The sequence below is a fragment of the Cryptomeria japonica genome, chromosome 8 (genome assembly GCF_030272615.1).
Source record: "Cryptomeria japonica chromosome 8, Sugi_1.0, whole genome shotgun sequence".
Lineage (NCBI taxonomy): Eukaryota > Viridiplantae > Streptophyta > Pinopsida > Cupressales > Cupressaceae > Cryptomeria > Cryptomeria japonica.
The window spans coordinates 180,441,168-180,460,408 of record NC_081412.1 but is presented as its reverse complement, the minus strand read 5'-3'; the positions used below and the strand labels follow the sequence as shown (position 1 = coordinate 180,460,408).

Below are 19,241 nucleotides of genomic sequence, written 5' to 3'. Positions count from 1 at the left end.
GCCCAAGTGCAACGGGCGTGCGGCCCTCCCCAAAAGCTGGAATCGACGTGCCTCCCACTCCCGCGGATGACCTCACAAGTGTGCCAAGTGGTAGTGAGGGTGGCGCAAACAAGACTCGCTCCCCCGCGGGCTCCATCCTCCCCTCTTCTGTCGCCCTACTGCTACTATCCTCCTCCGAATCCTCTTCCTCCGAAGCCTCTTTGCTGCTGGAAGTCTCTCTTCCACTATCAGGTTCTGCCAAGGGGGTCTCTACTATCCTTTTCCGTTTCGCGGAAGAATGGCCAATGTCAAGGTGTCTCCAATGCATGATAGGAGGCTCACCTACAGTCAATGGTCTCTGCGGCTGTATCTCCAATTTTGCCTCCGGTACTACTTCTCGCGTGGCCTCCAAAAACAATCCGATGGCATAGTGGGGCATGTAGAACGTGCGATGCTCCATCCTCAAGAACTCGCACATCCACTCTGATAACAATGTAGCCCAATCATACACAACGCCATTCAAAAGTTCATTCATCAATATGATCTGCGGTAGAGCGATATCCGATGCCCTACCAGACCCCGTCAACCTACTCTTGAGGCCGTCCATTATGCACCGCCAATGGCCCTCGGCAACAAAAGACCTACGCATCCCACGGCTCTTCGTGGCATCAACAATGCTCTCCAATTCTGCTGTGGTCAAGTCTCGGGATACTCGTTTAATCCAATATTCTTTTTCCTCCCGCGTCATCTTCTTAGCTTTCAATTCCACTTTCTTGCCATGTACTCCTGGAATGCCAAACACTTTCGTGAAATCTGCCGGTTTGAAGGATATCGTGAGATCCTTCCCAAGGTACTCAAAAGTACTCGTCCGTGAATGGCTATCAAAGGTATCAACCATGAACCGTAATGCTCCCTCGTACTCACGGATAGCAAACACAGGCATTCGGATGGCCCACTCCACTCCTGCTTTCCGAAGGCTCTTCTTCACCAAATCATCATCCGGTGTATCCTGCCACCACCTCCTGCATTCGGACCCATTCAATCCCTCAAAGGTGATATTCTGCGAAGTCAATGCGTTCTTCCCTCGTGCGGCATGCTGCTGTGGTGTCTTTCTCTTCTGCCTAGCGTGCATTGTGTTACCGGCTATGCGAACACCCGAAGGAAGAACTCGCGTATCCTTATTCCTATGGCTACTATCCTGCAACTGTTTTTTCCAATTTCTTTTACCTGCCAACTCCATTAACTTCTTCCTGATACTTACTTCTTGGTTTTGCCGATGCGAAAAACCCCTTCGGTACAGGCCTAATTACCTCCTGGCAGCTGGGACCGTGCGGTGGCAGTGAGTGTAACTACCTCCCGCGGCAAGACTTGAATTCCTTCACGACTCAAGCTGCCAACCAATACACTCCCGGCCAATGGTATACAACCATGCAGCTACTACAATTGCTCGCGCCCACAAATAGGTCAACCGTGCTCGGTAATAATCCACGTCTTCCATTCCGAGGGTTCCATGGCGCTCTTTTCTGGGGTTTCTTCCCTTGTTTTAGAAGATCGCAGCGGGTTTGCTCGCCGGTGGCATTGGGGCCGCTGTGGGAAACCCTGCGGATGTGGCGATGGTGAGAATGCAGGCGGACGGATGACTGCCTTTGGAGCAGAGGCGGAATTACAAAAGTGTTGCTGATGCGGTGGCGCAAATGGTCAGGCAGGAGGGTGTCACTTCGCTCTGGACTGGTTCGGCTTTGACGGTGCAGAGGGCTATGATTGTGACGGCTTCGCAGTTGGCTTCTTATGACCAGTTCAAGGAGAGCATTCTTTCGCATCGTTTCATGGCGGACGGAATCGGTACTCATGTGACTGCAAGTTTTGGGGCCGGATTTGTGGCCGCCATGGCTTCGAATCCTGTGGATGTCATCAAGACGCGGATCATGAACTGCGCTCTTATGATGTTTGCACGGTGTTTTCTTTTTATCTCCTCGCGCTGTCCGGTGGGGGTTGTAGGTGGTGCGGTGGACACCGCACGGTGGTTCCACCGCGTGGTGGTCACCATACAGTGGTTCCACCGCGTGGTGGTCACCGCACGGTAGACCCAAATTTAATTTTTTTTTTTTTTTATTTTTTTTTTTTATTTTATTTTTTTTTCAATTGTCGAGCTGCCTGCTCGCCTCCAACCTCTGATGATAGACTTTAAGTTTTGAGCCATTGACAACCTCCGAAATTTCTTGTCCGTTGAGGGTCCAGAGTTTGACGGACCCGTTTGCTACGACCTCTCGGACCCTGTACGGGCCTAACCACTTGACCTTGAACTTGCCAGGCTTAATCTCGTTTCGTCCATTATATTTCAAGACTAACTGCCCCGGGGTGAACCTCGCCCGCCGAATGTGTTGGTCGTGCCAATGTTTCCTTCGTTGCTGGGCCACGCCTGTCACCCATTGTGCCATCAGCCTTCGTTCATCGAGTTTGTTTAGGGCATACAGGCGCTCCCTCATGCTCTCCATATCGCCAAGTTTATTCTCAATAGCAATTCGGAGACTTGGCACCATGAACTCCATCGGTACTACGGCTTCCTGCTCGTACATTAATTGAAATGGTGTCTAGCCCGTCGTTACTTTGTAGGTGGTGCGGTATGCCCATAACACCGACGATAGTCGCTCCTCCCAAATCTTCCTTTTCTACCCCGCACGACTTATAGATGACCGAAACCAGAATCTTGTTGGTTGTCTCCGCTTGACCATTGGCCCTCGGGTAATACGGACTAGACAAGGAGTGAAAAATTTTGAACTCCGTCGTAAGGAGTCTCACCACATGGTTCACAAAATGGCCTCCTCTGTCACTGGTTATCTGAAGCGGAATTCCATATCTCGTGATAATTTGTTTATAAATAAATCTAGCTGTACTCACCGCGGTGTTATCGGGTAGGGCCCGTGCTTCGACCCATTTTGTCAAGTATTCCGTAGCTACCACAATGTATGTACATCGCCGCGGTTTGCTGACTTTTAAAGGCCCCACAAAATCAAGCCCCCAACATTTGAATAACTCTTGTGCCGCTGAAGGGTTTAATGGCATGAAGTCTCGTTTTAGTGGTTTTCCGGCCCTCTGGCATGTATCACAACTTCCGACCCATTCTCTGGTGTCGCTGTGTAGCGTCGGCCACCATAGCCCGGCTAACAGTACTTTCCTGGCCGTCGTGTCCGGCCCCATATGACCTCCTGCGGGTCCTTTGTGTGCTTCCTTCAAAATCCCCAGTATCTCTTCCTCCATCACGCATCGGCGGGGTACTTGATCTGTCCCCATTTTGTAAAGGAGTCCATTGATCAGTTGGAACATTCGGCTCCTCAGAACCAGTTTGCGTCGTTTCCCTGGTGGCATGTCCCGAGGGAACTGAGACGTCGATAGGTACTCGCCAATACGAGTGTACCATGATGGTAAAACAGCAATCCGGAATAAGTGCGCATCCGGAAAATCATCATTCACCCCCTCCGCTCGTTCTCCCGACTTGATTCGTGACAGTTGGTCAGCGATCGCATGGCTCTTCCCTGGCCGTACTATAATGTTGAATGTGAATTCTTGCAGTAGTAACAGCCACCGACTCACCCGTCCTTGAATAATAGGTTTATTCACCAAGTACATCAAAGCTTGGTGGTCTACATAGAAGGTGAAGGGTGTCGCCAACAAATAATGCCGGAACATCTGTACTGCGTAAACCATGTCGAGCGCTTCCCGTTCAGTTGTACTGTAATTCCTCTTAGCTTTCGAGAGTAGTCTACTGGCGAAGTAGACCGGGTGATCCAACCCATGATCCCCAACTTGTGCTAATGTTGCACCTATTGCATAGTTGGAGGCATCGACGTGCACATGAAATTCTCTATCCCAGTTCGGGTAGGCCAATATTGGTGCCGCCAACAGTCGTGCTTTCAATTCCTCGAAGGATTCCGACTGCGCTGTTCCCCATACGTACGGTTCCCCTTTTCTTGTGAGGTTATCCAGGGGGTAAGATATCTGGGAGAAATTTTTTATAAACCTTCAGTAATATCCGATGTGTCCCAAAAAAGATTTTACCCCTGAGACATCCTGTGGGGGTTCCATCTCCACAATCACCTGAACTTTATCCGGGCCTGTTTTAAGTCCCGCTTTACACACTATGTGTCTGAGTAGTCTACCCTGAGGTACCATGAATCTGCATTTCTTAGGGTTCAGTGCGAGTCGTGCCCTCCGGCACCTGTCCATACATTCTCCGAGTGCCTTCAGATGCATCTCCTCCCCACTATAGATGGACCAATCATCCAGGAACGCCTTGAAGTTACCCACGGACATCTTATCAAAAATGTGGAGAATTATTCGTTGGAACGTTGTCGGAGCATTGCAGAGAGCGAAGGGCATCCGGTTGTAAGCATATACTCCATCCTCCACCACAAATGTCGTCTTCAGCGTATCTTCCTCCGCTATTGATATCTGATTATAGCCGGAAAATCCATCCATAAATGAATAGATTTCATGGCCGGCCACCTCTTCAAGAATAGAGTCCATGAACGGTATGGGAAATGGATCTTTGATGGTAACTGCATTGAGTCGCCGGAAGCCGACACAAATCCGGATCTCGTTACCGTCCTTTTTGAGAGATATTACAATGGGGGATACCCATTCGCTATTCTGCACCCTAAAGATAATCTTGGCCTCCAGCATTCGTTCAATCTCTTTTTGTACTTTTGCAGCATAGTTTTTATTCATCCTGTACGGTCGCTGCCATATTGGTACTGCGCCTGGTACCAACAGAATCCGATGAACACATAACTCCAGTGGGACTCCCTTCAAATCCTTATAAGTCCATGCGAATACATCTTTGTACTCAGTGAAAATCTTGAATGCGGCCGTTTTCAGCACTGGGTTCCAGTCATCTCCTACCAGAATGATTTTCTTATCCGTCTCCATACCTAGATTCAAAGGTTTCACCGTCGGTTCTTCATACTTCATGGCCTCCTTGTTTCTAAATTGATGTGCGGGTACGGTGTCCATTGTAGCTTCTCCTTCCTTATACTCCCCGTATTCTGGAGGATATTGATCTGGCTCCTCTCCTTCGACGCTTAATACGTTACAGGAGGGTGAGAACATCTCATAGTCCTCCTGCTGCCAATGGAACAATCCATTTAGTGAATCTGTGTCATCCTCCGAACAGCAACCTCCGATTTTTAATATGCCTTCGGCATCTGGGTCCATCCCCTCTCTCCCTTCGTCTCGTGGGTCATTTTCCCTCTCGGATTCAGATCCCGAGGAAGAGGCAAGTTCCTCGCTCACCAACTGCGTCCGGAGATCAATAGTGAATTTCTTGCCTCCGCTCTCCATCGAGAGTGTATTTCGTTTCCAATTGTGGTTTGCTTTCGCTGCCACCAACCATCCTCTTCCAAGTATGGCATCATACCCTTTCTGTTTCAATGGAATGACCACGAAGTCGAGTACAAAAGGTTGTGCACCCACGGTGACTTGCTGTGCCATCAACATGCCGAGGGGTTTAATCCTGTGTTGGTCTACACCTAGCAGATTAAACGTAGGTAGCCACAGAGTGGGCTTTCCTAGCTTTTTCCATGTGTCCTCCGGAAGGACATTTACTCCGGAACCGCCGTCTACTATAGTATCCGTCAGGATGGTGCCCAGGATGCCCATCTCCACCACGGCTGGGTGTCGGCCATTGTTGACGGTAAATACAACTGGATTTGTTGCCAAGCTTCCTAGTATGGGAGCGTCTATGTCTCTGGGTTTGGGTTTATCAACCTTTGTGCCCAACAACACTGTCCCCAATTGCGGTATGGTGTGTAGGAGGTCTTCCAGTTTCACAAGTACCTCCATTTGGAGCATCTGCCGTACAATGTTCCTCTCCGCGTCTGTGCAGTAGGGTCCAGATGACTCGTGTGTCTCCCCCCATTGGGCTTTCATGGCCCTTACTATTTCCTCCCTTGCCTCCGTCATTCTCTGCTTCTCCGTGCGGGGATGGGGGTATCGAGCTTCCTTTGCCTGCCCTCGGGTAAGAGCAAGGACGGCTTCTTTACCCCGTGTGTTGGCTTCGATATCAATCAGATTGGTCCCTACGCCAGACTTCGGACAATCGGCATCTTCATGGTCACCGGGGCCACACCACCGACATAGCTTTTGAGCGGTGTCATTGTTATTACACTCTCGTGCGTAATGACCCCATTGATTGCAAGCCCTACATTGAATCATCGGGCGTCCCTTCGCATCGTATTAGACCCTGTTTCTGGTGGAATTATTATTATTCCCCCGTCCGCCTCGTCGGTTTCCTCGGTAGCCTCCGGAAGATGCATTATTGTTTGAATCCGATGTGGAGGGCTGCTCCTGGGCAAAGAGCACTTGCTGGTTACGTGCCTTCAGATTGTATGGGCATTCCTTCGTAGCATGTCCCATGATCTGGCAGATGTCACAGAATGCCTTCTTGGGACAGGCACCCTTTGTGTGGCCGCTCTCCTTACAATCCGTGCACCACAATTTGTCATCCTTGCTTGTGGTCCCCTTCATTGTCTTAAACTCTTTTAACATCCGTTCCATATCCTTCTGAAGGGCCATGACTTTCTTCTTCGGCTTCTCATCACTGCTACTCTCCTCTTCCGACGTATCATCTTCAGAGGATGACGAAGATCTATTCTTCTTCTTTTTGGCCGTCTTATTTTCACTTTCCAAGTCCATGGCCCTGTTGTATGCATCATCGTAGGATGTCGGAGGCACGATTTTCATCTTTCGTCGTAGCTTAGGGTTCAAACCCTCGACAAACCACCGCTTCTTTAAGCCATCAGCCGGTTGGCTTTCCATCTTTCCGACTAATTCCTTCAGCCGGAGGCCATACGCCCGTACGGTCTCCTTCTTTCCTTGCTTTGTTCCATAGATTTCGGAGACTATCTCATTATCATCTCGGAGAAGCCGAAATTCCTTCTCGAATGCTTTCTTCAGTTCATCCCACGTAGTTACCCCGGTTTTATCCAAGTCTGAATACCAGTCAATAGCCACTCCTCTCAGTGTGGCGGGGAACTGCTTCATCCATTCATCCTGGTCAGTCACCCCGTTGGCTGTCCAGATGGTTTCGCATGTACGGCAATGCCGTGCGGGATCATCTTTGCTATCCCCGTTGAATTTGGGCAACTTCTGTTTGCTCGCCATTGATGGAAGTCGTCCACTTGGAGGTGGTTGTGGCTGTGTCTGCCCTCCGGCGCTGCTCCCTCCGATGCCGCTGATGTCTCCTGTGGTGGTGACCGAAGGTACGGTATTCTGCCTTGTACCTATCGTGCGGTTAGCTTCCCCTTCGTCGTTACCCGTGCCCGGCTCCCTTCGGTGATCCTCCCTTTGTGGCGTGAGAGATAAGTCTATGAACCGATTTCGAGTCTCTTCAACTAGTTCTCTCCGTAACCTAGTTTCCTCCAGAAACTCTTCGAGGCTTCTCGCTCTACAGTAGTCTGGTGACGCGTAGGAATTCCCCTCGGCTTCTGCACCTTCCGTGACACCTCCTTGGTTCCCCTTGGGCAACCCTTCGGCAGGTTGTCCTTCGGCAAGTTGCCTCAGCCTCCGTTTGCGTTCTACACGTTGTTCTAGAATCAAAGCCTTCTGCGCAGCCTCCCACTCGTCGGTTTCTGATTTCTTATTTCGGTCTTTATTCAATAAATTGGGCATTAATTGTGGTACAATTTCATGTTTCACAACACATAAAACAAAACACAACACGTCTTTATTAATTCATTCTTTTGTATACAATCAACATAATTCTTCTGCTTCTAACAGTGTTCTTTATTTCTCTCCCTTCACAATTTAAGGATTATTTGTCCTTCGTCGGTCTTCTCTACGTCCGTCATCCTGGCGCTCATGAAATTCTCGTAAGATTTGCTGTCGTCGGTTCTCACGGTAGGTGTCTTCTCTGCGGTTTTGAAGAGCCAAAAATGCTTGAGCCAGAAGGTTAGGCAAATTGCTCATCAACCGATTCACCGCCGGGCTTACACCAAGCGCGCTCCACACAGCATCCTCTGGAACAACCTCAATGGTGGCTTCCCTCCGTACGTGTGTTTCGATGGCCGCCTGAAGGATGCAAGCGAAATCTTTTGTGAGTGCTCGTTCTCCTTCGAACAGTTCTTGGTGATCTTCGTCAGGGTTACTGCTCGTCCCCTCGGGCAATGGTTGTCCCATTATCCCTATGCCATGTAGTATATTCCCGTCCCTCCCGAAATAATTCCCGCCTGTCACGCGGGTGACCCGGGTTCAATCCCCGGCAACGGCGCCAAATGTTTACCTCACTAGGTAAACAGGAAGAATACAGAAACTGAACAGCAATGCACAATGCAATTACAAAGGAAGTACCAGAATAAGCTTTCCATTAATGTCAAAAGATGTTCATATTATAATCTGTCGTCAATATTACATCTCCTCCAACACCCGGAGGTGGTACAATATATGACAGCCGAAGGGGTGCGACACAACCGTCGCGACTCCAACTACCTACCCGTCGGCTAACTGACTATCAATAATTAACATTACTAAACGATACATATTTTCCGATAACATGCTGCTCCACTCTGATTTCAATAATCTGATTCTCATATCCAAACTGTGTTTGCCTCTTTTGGAACCCTAAGAAGTGTTTATTGTCTAAATCCAGAGACCTAATCCTAATTGATGGCAAAAGACCATTGTTCAACCATAGAATCAAAGTCTCTATGTATTCTCTCAAGGTATCGAGAGGAAAATTCCAAGTTTTCCAATCTATTGCAACCATCACAATGTTTTAGGAAGAATTGTATAGCAATATCCTAGAATGTTGGTAGGAATTATTGTTCACTATGGTGGAGGTAAAAATCTGAATGTTACTTGTAGGATCTCTCATAATTAGCTCCCTCAATGCTAGCAATGGTTCAACAACCACTTGGTCATTAATTGTTGTCATCACTATGGTAAAACAGGAATATTTTGTTTAGGGGTACGGACATTGATATAATTTAAGTGTCACCTCTTATTTCAACCAAATTTAAGCTTCCAACATTACATAGCTGATCAAAAGAGTGTATATAATTCATTGATATCTCGTGAATCGTAGTCTCTTGTAATTGGTTGGGAGAAGGGCTAATGGTAATACCACTAGGAATTGTCTTGCAACTTTGATCAGGTCTCAAAACTGCATTGATGGAAAATGCACCAGGATCCCAAGTTTTGTGATTGACTTCAATCTCGTCACATGATTCCAAAGTGGCTTTGTTATCCAACTCGAAAAGAAGACTACCATAGGTCTTATTAGCTTCAAACTCACACAAGAAATTATTAATAAGCTGAAAGTTATCCTTGCTTCCAAAACCAAATTTATATTCTTCCAAACTTACTTCCTTTGGTGAATCATCCTCCAAGGCCCTTGATGTTATTGGTTGAGATTCTTGACTAGGTGAGTGTGTGTGCGGGATTCTAGATGTAATATTTGTATCACAATGCTTGGCCTGACAATTCACCTTTGGTTCATCTATGTGTCCATGCCTTTACTTGATTTTATGTAGGTTCTCTCTTGCTTGAGAGGCTATCATCTTGGCATGTTTAGCTTTCACGTTCCACCATTCACATAGTCATAGAGTCCTTTCCACATCTTCAACACTATCCATTGGTTTCCCTGTTTCTTTGCTTGCCATTGCTTCATCAAAAAGTTTTCTCATCTGCTCATCCCTATCCTTTAATGTCACATGTCTTTGTTTATTTTCCTCAAGGTGATTAGATTTGTCACACAATGTATCTTCTGATTCACTTTCATTAGAAATATTACTCTTCTCATCCACAACCATTGACATGTTAGTGGATACCATGTACTCTTCAAGAGGTGAAGGAGAATGTAATGTCCCCTTTTTGGGATGAAATGGTTTATAATTGGTTTAGCCTATTATTTTGGCCCTCGTAGGCTAAAGCAGATGGTTAGAGGGTCCTAGTGGGCAGTTGGCAAAGCATTCTCGTCTCTGGAACTCAGTTTGGTCCATAACTCATGGAGTTATGCTATTTTAATTATTAATAAAGTAATAATTAATCATTAAAGGCATATTATTAAATAATGTTAGAATTGCACATTAAGTAAAGGGGTTAAGTCATCATTAAAAGGGGGCCATAATATTAATTGCTGAACTCCTAGGCCAAGAAGATTAATATAAAATATTAAAGTGCAAGCTCATGTCATAATAAATGCAAGTTAAATGCTTTTTAGAGGTATCGACTATATGGAGGAAATATATAAGGCAACTAAAGGAAATCGATTTTATCTTTTGGAGCATTTTTAACTTGTCTTTTCACGGGAGCATTGGGATTTGTGAGAGACCAAGGGTTTCTGCAGATTTTCAATCATTTCCAGACTTTGGAGAACGTTCACTCTTCATTGTCAACATGGTGAGGTTGTGAAATATCAGTTGAAGATTGCTATAAGGGTTGGCTACATACAATGGTCATATTTGAGGATATTGGTGAAGAAATACAAAGATTATTCAAGGGTTTCAAGATTATAAGTTTGCAGATCTGAAGATTGTGGAAGGTTAAGAGTTAATCATTTTCAAATCTAAATTTATGTTAACTGCTACAGTGGCGTGAACAGTAAACGCTATAGTACTTTGGCAATTTGGTGAAATTTACACAAGGGTTTCACGCTTGGTTGAAGGGGAGTTCGATTTGGCTAGGAGAAGGCACCATTTGTCAAGTTAAGAGCTTCCACCTCTTCATCGGATATGGTCACTTATTTACACCAGGTTCTCCATGATTTTTAGATGTAGTTTGCATTGTCATATTAGTCATATTAGCTTGCTGCTGTAGGTGTGCTTTCATCAGATTTACATGTCATTGTGAGGCCAAGAGTCTTGGCTAATCAAATCAGCTTATACTCAGCCTATGCTTCATATTAATACAAGGAAGGACTTGCACATCATTATTAGTCTTTGGGTATATGGCTGTAGATGCACATTAGTTTACATGCCAAGTGTTTGTGAAAATGCTACTTGGCTATAGGTATGCATTTTACCTTAGGAACTCATGTATTTGCATTTGAAAAAAGTTAAAAACAAGTGCATTTCATTCTCAGCTTATTGTTAGATCTTTTGACTAACATTTCAAAGCATTTGCATCATTTCTACTTGATTTTAAGAGCATACACAGCAAACTGAAATTCATATCAGCAAGCTACAACTTCGCATACAAAGTGTTTGACAATATTCCTTGAGCATCTAATCAGCAAATTTGGAACAGAATTAGCAAGGGATATTTCAGAGAATCGTGAATGACATTCTGATTTATAAGTGGCTTCAAATAGTCTGATTTATGATTACTAGGTAATTCATCCTTAGTGCATGATCCTTGAGATGGAGTAAGGGCGATCTCATAATCCTCATGCATCATTTCATTGGTGATTAAAGAAGCATATGAAGTTCTAAATTATATTTCCTCACATTCAGGGATAATGGAAACCATTTCCTCTTCTTGAATTTCTTGAAATGTTGGCATGAGATTACAGGCAGTTGTAAGCTCATTATTAGTATCCTCCTTAATTGTGATGTTTGGGTAGGTGATTGGGTTATTTGTTTGTTTCTCTTTTCCAATCTGCCCTTCTTCATTTTCCTTTGCTCTTCTTTTTAGCTCAGCACTTAACTCACCCCATTTGGCTAGATCTCTATTACTCCTTTGGATAGTTTGTTTCAACAACAGTTCTTTAATTGTCTTCATCTTCTACACTCCAATTACCAATTTGAGAACAATTCTGCATTCTCCCTAACAGCTGGCAGGTTTACCAGCTCTGATACCACTTGTAATGTCTCTAAATAATTCTCTAAGGAGTTTTAGCCTATTATAGGATAAACTATGCTATCAAATTATTTGCACCAAGGAGCCAATGGTGATTGTTGTGTTAAGGCCTTGAATGGGACAACGTAAGTAAGAGAATGAATCATATAGTTTCTATCATTCCAAATGACTTAATAAAATTAGCAATAATGCTTCTTATATGAGTGTATCAATGATCTTTCTAACGCAAAGACAAGTGTGGACTGATATATGATATCTGCTGAAAAGTATATGCAGATTACTGAATTGGGGTAATCCTTCTTTATTATTTCAAGTGCTACGAATGTTCACAATATCCAAAGGATTGAGTTTTCTGATTTGTAAATGTATTTGCACCAAGTTCGGAAGGTTGTGAATCTGCTTTTGATCCTTGCAATAGTCTGATTGCCTTTCTGAAATCTGAATAATGATCTTATGATTATGCATTTGGAACAGTTGTGGATCTGATTGTATGAAAGGAATGTGATCCTGAACCTTACAATGATCTGGACGCTTTTCCTGAGTTTATCTTTGTAGCCTTGTGTATGAGTAATAATAGATCGTCTTGTATAGGTAAGGTTATAATTTCTGAACCTGATTGCTTCCCCTATTATATCTCCTTATAGGTACACAACCTTTTGATGCCTTCTCTGATTGGATTACTTTCTGCTCCTGCATTCTTGGCCTTGCAAACAGTGGATAGACACCACTTTCACTTGGTGGTCTAAGTTTCTTTGAGTGCTTCAATATGAAGTAATTATCTCCAAATAAAATCTTCCATCTCCCTCTGGGATGAAACATGAACCTACTTAAATATCTTCTCAAGGGTCACGATGTGAGGAGTTGTATATCCACAGCCATGTCTTTTCAACAACTTAACTAATACCTCTAATCTGATTTAGCCCTTGTCTATTGACACATTATTAACTTATCTTTATGATCAACCTGATTTATTCTTCTTGGCTCATTAACTTCTTCCTTAAGAAAATCGCACCTTTTCTTGCTTTAATGAAATCGCACCCTTCACATTAATCATTATTTACTTAGTGAAATTGCACCATGTGAGCATATAGATCAAGCATAATTTATGCATAAGAATGGCCACTTATTAGACAAGGAGTCTGCTGCACATTAATAGTAATTACTTGATCGCTGTCCATTAACTACCAGTTCTGTCGCCTTTGTCTTTCTTCATAAAGGTCGTTGCAATATAGATTGAAAAACAAATTAATGATGATTGCCACTTGTGTCCTCAAAACAGTTTAAGTCGCCACCTTATTATATTGCTGCTTGTTTCTAGGTGGCTATTGTAAAGTACTTTCATTCAGAACACCTTGCTCGCCACCTTCCTCAAGTCATTTGATCATGGGTGAAGTCAGCTATAAACACTTGTCTGTTCACATTAATTATTTAACACTGCAGTGTCATTTATCACATCTTGAACTCCAACAACTTAAATTTCAACTTTAACCGCTGCCTTTCAAACTTATATAAATTGTTGTATACAATATATTACCTTATACAAATCGCTGCATATTGTCTTCTAATTGCTGTTCATAATAATGACTTGGTTTAGGGATTGAATGGGGACATTACATATTGTCTTTCACCTTGAGCATTATAACCAAATGAAATTGTTACAATTATGTCTTCTACTTCACGTGGCACACATTCTTAAGCTTGCTTTATGTGTGTGAAAATTGAAGTGGCTTATGATTAGAATGGATGACTTTATCCTCGTCTTGAATGCAGTGGCACCACCGCTTAACAACTTGAACAATGACATACAAGCCCAATAACAATGTTGTTGTAGTGCTACTGATTTTTGGTAATGCCAAAGTGTCTTGTTGTTTTGGTGTAGTTCACCTCCTAAATGAATCTTTCAACAAGGTACATGTTTTAGAGCATAGAGATGTCTGAGCTTGAAGAGAAGTTTGTCAAACATATGGAATTTCCCATACTCTTAGCCTTCTGCCAACATGGTGTAGGTCTATGTGAAGTCTTGATCTCCTGAGTAGAGTTTCTCCCAAATAGAGAATTGTGTCCTTTTTCAAATCCACTACAAGGCCATCCAAGATCCTACCCAGATAATGCATGGATTCAGCCAAGTCCATTACAAGGTGAATACACAAATCTAGGTCTGTTTTGTACGATCCAAACAAAACCAAGGACAAACCTGTCTGAAAAGGCAGCTTTTTATTTTTATTTTTTCTTATTAGATGCTAACAGAACATGGAAGTATTGGCTGGAAGTTTCATTTTTATTATATCTGGTTCAGCCCAATGCATCTCTTCTATGTATGGCCAGCCCAATCAACAGTTAAATCAATCATGGCATCATGGAAAATCTTACTCTCCATTGGTCAAGGCTGTGCCCCAATGGGTGGACATGCTAGATTCCATATAAGTGTTTGTCTCCACATCAGTAGCCCATCCAATTAAGGCCAATTGCATTTTACTGGTTTTGTTATTATTGTCAGTGCCTGGTGCTTTAGGTTCATATCCTACTCTTTTTCTTTGATCTTCGTTTTCCTTTTTCATGTTTTAGAAATTCTTATGGTTATGGGTGGTCTTTAGCTTTTATGGCTTGCCCTTTTACAGTAGGTCTTGGTGTATCTCTTGCTACATTCCTCAGTCAAAAGAAATAATTACTGACTTCACGTTAATAAAAACAGTACATGCTTACATTTTAGTGTCTTTCAGTGTCCACCACATTTATGATGGGGGATTACATTTATTTAAAGATGCTAAATGTTAATTATTTGCTATTCTTGACATTTCATATTGGTAATTATTTACAATACTTTACATTTCACATTTGCATGGTGCTCTTTTGCTACAGCTCTCGGTCCCATAGATTGTTTCGCCTTGTGGACATTATTAAACTACATTTAATTGAATTATTGATTTATCCGTTAAGTGTTAATCACATTTATTAATATTTTCTAATTTACATATATTTAGCCTTTAAATATGTGCACTACATGGTTTTATCAACATACATAATACATATATTTATTTTATCTGCTTTTCAGGTTACAGCTATATTTGGGGGTTATTTGAAGTTAAATATATACATAGGATCTTATATAATTATGTGGTAACTCACATTATAAATATATTATATACAATTTATCTATTATTCTAAACCTAATTCCTAATTTTTTGGCTTCAAATATGTATGCATTTATTATTTTTACTTTTTTTATATAATCCAAGGTGTAGTAATAAATACATGTAATAATAATAATTTTTATTATATCACTCAGCTGTAGGTGAAGCCAAACAGTCATCTTAAAAGATGAGCTGAACAGTCATTTGGAGATTGATAAATGTCTTTGTGATCATTCAATGTTAATACAATTTTGGGTTTGCACCAACACAGTTTTCCAATTCATTTTTCAGTTCAAATTCCTGGCCTGACAACCTTATTCTAGTTTTGAAATGTTCTGATCTGTCAAGAAAAAATGCCTAAGGTAAATATCATATGCATGCTTAAGCCACAAACTTTGAACTGGTACATGACAAATTTTTTAGTTAGGAACATAAAATGTAGCATTATGCTTTGAAAATTAAAGAGAAATTTTGATCAACTATATAATTGTGAATCCAGTGTTATTACCTGATAAGTCATATTGCATGCAGCAGGTGCCCATTCATCTGAAATCCGCTTTCTAACCATCTGGGGATCTGCTGTAGGTGGAAGTCGAATGTCAAACCCTGCCTCTGCCTCCGATGGCTGCACATTCATAACAAATCCCTGCAAAAAAAAAAATAGGTCTGAGCCTTTTGGGTGTGGTAACTGAATTGCAGATTTTTGTCAATGGCAACAACATAGAAACCAGAAACATTTTTACAACAATCCGCACCTACAAGAGCATGGAATATTTCCTAGGCAGAAATTTCAAAATAACTAAAAAATAATTGTTGGACTCATATTTATCAGTACAAGAATATGGAGAAAATGGTTTCTCTTGAGCTAAAAACAAGCAAGTAAAATTCAGGCTGGAAACGTCATTCCATAAAAGTCTCAAAGGGGCACTCAAGGTGCCCCTTACAATCAAAATTTTGGCTCTTAAAGGACCTAAGTATATGAGTTAGATAACAATTCTAAAAATAATATTATGAAAGTATATGAAGCGAAATGTGTGCTTTTGTCATATAAGACCATGTGCAAGAAAGGATGTGGTCTACAGAGTCCTGTTTCAGCCCCAGCTATCAAAGTGACACAGATTCCAGATATTTCAATCCAAATATCTGACAGAGGAATCATGACCATGCCTTATAACATCATAACAGATGCATTTTCAAAATCCTGATATTCAAGGATGGGTTCCTCAGCACCAACTAGATGGAACAGATTCTACTTAACTCAAGCTAGTTGATTGGTCTTTAATTAGTCCATCTTTTATGAGTTACATTGCAGACTTTAGTTAAGTTTCATGAAATAAGTATTATAGGCTCCAATTGTAGTGTGACCTATTATGGTATTAAGACTTCATTTGAGGACTTTGAATATGTTCTGTTAATGGATCTAATATAATGCATATATGCTTATAATTGTGAATGTTATGGATGGAAATGGTTAATTGCTATGATTTGCAATGTTGTATGTACTAACTTGCCGTGCAACACTTTCTCTCAGGTTAGAAGCAACTCTTCATGTAGCCAAGCACTGTGTCAGCTCCTACAACCACAGACAGAACCAACGTTGATTTGGTCAAAAGCAATTTCAAGCGAACCAAGCTATCCAAGGGTGACACTCACACGTGGACATCCTTCATCATTATTTGAACCACCTGAGAACATGCCATTTAGTAGTCTATTGAGCTGATTCAAGTGGATATTTATGTCTTAATTGGTTGTTAGGAATTGCAGTTATAATGGGACTCTTTCTCAATTTATGGTTCCTTTATTTAGTTAATAAATCTCTCCCTAGATCAGGGGATTGAGAAGTAGTTAGTTTGAGAATTAGTCATGGGTGTAATTGTATAAACAAACTTGCATACAACCTGAAAAGGTTAACAACTTTATGACTGTTGCCGGGAATAATCATTATGTCATGTTGTCGTATTATGTTGTCGTCGATAATTATGAGTTATGGCAGTCAGTTAGTCGTCCTGAAGGGCAGTTGGACGCGACGGTTTGTCGCACCCCTTCGGATATTATATATTGCATACCTTCCCTTCGTAGTGGCATCATCATAGTCGTATCTGGGCGTAATGTTATAAGCACTTGATGTACATGGACTGTTGAATTTATACAGAAACTAGTTCTTTAAAATATTTCCATTATGTTCTATGCATTTACTTTCCGCATTTAATCGTTTGCCCGTATGTGGTAAACATTTGGCGCCGCTGCCTAGACATACTCGGGAAAGGACGGAGCGGATGGCGCACGAACAAGATGGGCCTACCCGTTGGTGAGATTAACCCAGAGGCCAACGACGCGCAAACAAAGCTCTACGACGAAGAAGACACTGCAACGAGGGAAAACTCGAACCTGCTTCAGGTGGCAATCGAGACCTACGTCCGAAGGGAGGCCACGGAGGCTGACGTCCCAACAAGTGCAGTGTGGACCGCAATGGAAGTTAGCCCCGCAGCGAATCGATTGATGAACCACCTCCCCCGGTTGCTTGCACAGGCATCACTGGCACAACGAACTCGCCTAGAGGAGATTGCCCATGAGGAGCGACGCCAACAAGTCCTCCAACAGTACGAAGAAAACAGCCGTCGCTGGGAAGCAAAGTGTGATGGCACGAGCCTAAGGGGAAATTGAACACTGAACCTCCAGGAGGAATAAAGAACATTCTAGACTATAATAATGGTGTCGTACTATTGACACAAATTGTATCCGACGGGATGAATTAATAAAAGATGTGTTCTATTATTTTCATGTGTTGTTGCTAATTATGGGGATGTACGGGAATTAATGCCCAACCTATTAAAAAAAGATAGAAATAAGAAAGCAAAAACAGAGGAGTGGGAGGCCGCACAAAGGGCCTTGATTCTGGAACAAGTAGAACGTAGACGGAGGCTGAGGCAACTTGCCAAAGGAGGACCTGCCGAAGGGTAGCCAGAGGGGAACCAAGGAGGTGTCACGGAGGGTGCAAAAGTCGAGGGAAATTTCTACGCGTCGCCAAAACATTGTAGGGTGAGAAGCCATGAAGAGTTTTTGGAGGAAACAAGGCTAAGAAGGAATTTGGTCGAAGAGACCCAGGATCAATTCCGGAACTTATCCCTTACGTCGTGCACACGTGGGGTCCACCTGGTCGCCAGCAGTGGACACGGGTGAGAACGGAGGTGAGGGCAACCGTACAACCGTAGGTGCGGAGGAGCCCTAGACACACGGCAGACAAAACACCGTATCCCCAGCCACTCAAGCAAGAAACACGACCGGCACGAGAGGGAGTGGCGCGGGTGCACAACAGACACAGCCATTTCCGAGGACATGACCCCCATCAATAGCCAATAGGCAGAAGCTGCCAAAATTCACTGGCGACGGGAAGGAGGATCCTGTCAGGCACTGCAGAACCTGCGAAACCATAGGGGCGGCCAATGGTGTCACGGACCAGGACGAATGGACGACGCAATTCCCAGCAACATTATGGGGAGTCGCCATCGACTGGTACTCGGATATTGACAAAACTATAGTGACCACATGGGACACGCTGCAGAAAGCCTTCGAGAAAGAATTCCGCCTACTTCGAGACGACAATGAAATAGTAGCCGAAATCTATGGCACAAAGCAGAACAAGAACGAGACGATTCGAGCCTATAGTCGGCGGCTCAAGGAACTGTTGGGGAAAATGGAGAGTCAACCAGCAGATGGTTTGAAAAAGAGATGGTTCGTGGAGGGACTGAAACGCTCCCTCCGGAAGAAGATGAAAATGGTTCCACCAACCTCGTACGACGATGCATATAATAGAGTGATGGATCTCGAGAGCGAGACCAAGACATCCAAGAAGAAAAAGAAGGATAGCTCGTCCGAGGATGATGACTCTTCCGAGAGAAGCAGCAGCAATGGCGAGTCCGGCAAAAAGGTGCAAGCCCTGCAGAAGGACATGCTGAGGATGATGAAAGAGCTGAAGGTTATGAAGGGAGGTCCGAGCAAGACCGATGAAGGGGAGCTTTCGTGCACGGAATGTAAGACGAACGACCACACGAAAGGATCCTGCCCAAAGAAGGCCTCTTGTGATATATGCCAGTTGATGGGGCATCCCACCAGGGAATGCCCCTACAACAAGAAAACACGAAACCAACAAGTATTGCTTATGCAAGAACAACCAACTACATCGGGTGGTACCAACAACTCCCAGGCGAACAACAATGCAACATTGGGTGTAAGAACCCAACTTGGCTCTCCTCTGCTGACTGTTTCTTTTGAATGCAGTTGATTTGAATTTGTTTTGGTTTTTGAATGTTTATGGATTTTTTTTGTGTTTTTTGGTAATAA

The 19,241-nt window shown here is 43.2% G+C and overlaps 1 protein-coding gene across 1 annotated transcript in view; it reads right to left on the bottom strand.

Annotated features, from left to right (window-relative positions):
* LOC131048359 (uncharacterized) overlaps positions 1-19,241 on the bottom strand; it is a 154,988-nt gene that overhangs the window by 42,236 nt on the left and 93,511 nt on the right. The window contains exon 2 of the mRNA XM_057982293.2: positions 15,409-15,546. Within this exon, the coding sequence (XP_057838276.2) occupies positions 15,409-15,546 (138 nt within the window). The remainder of the gene's footprint in view (positions 1-15,408; positions 15,547-19,241) is intronic.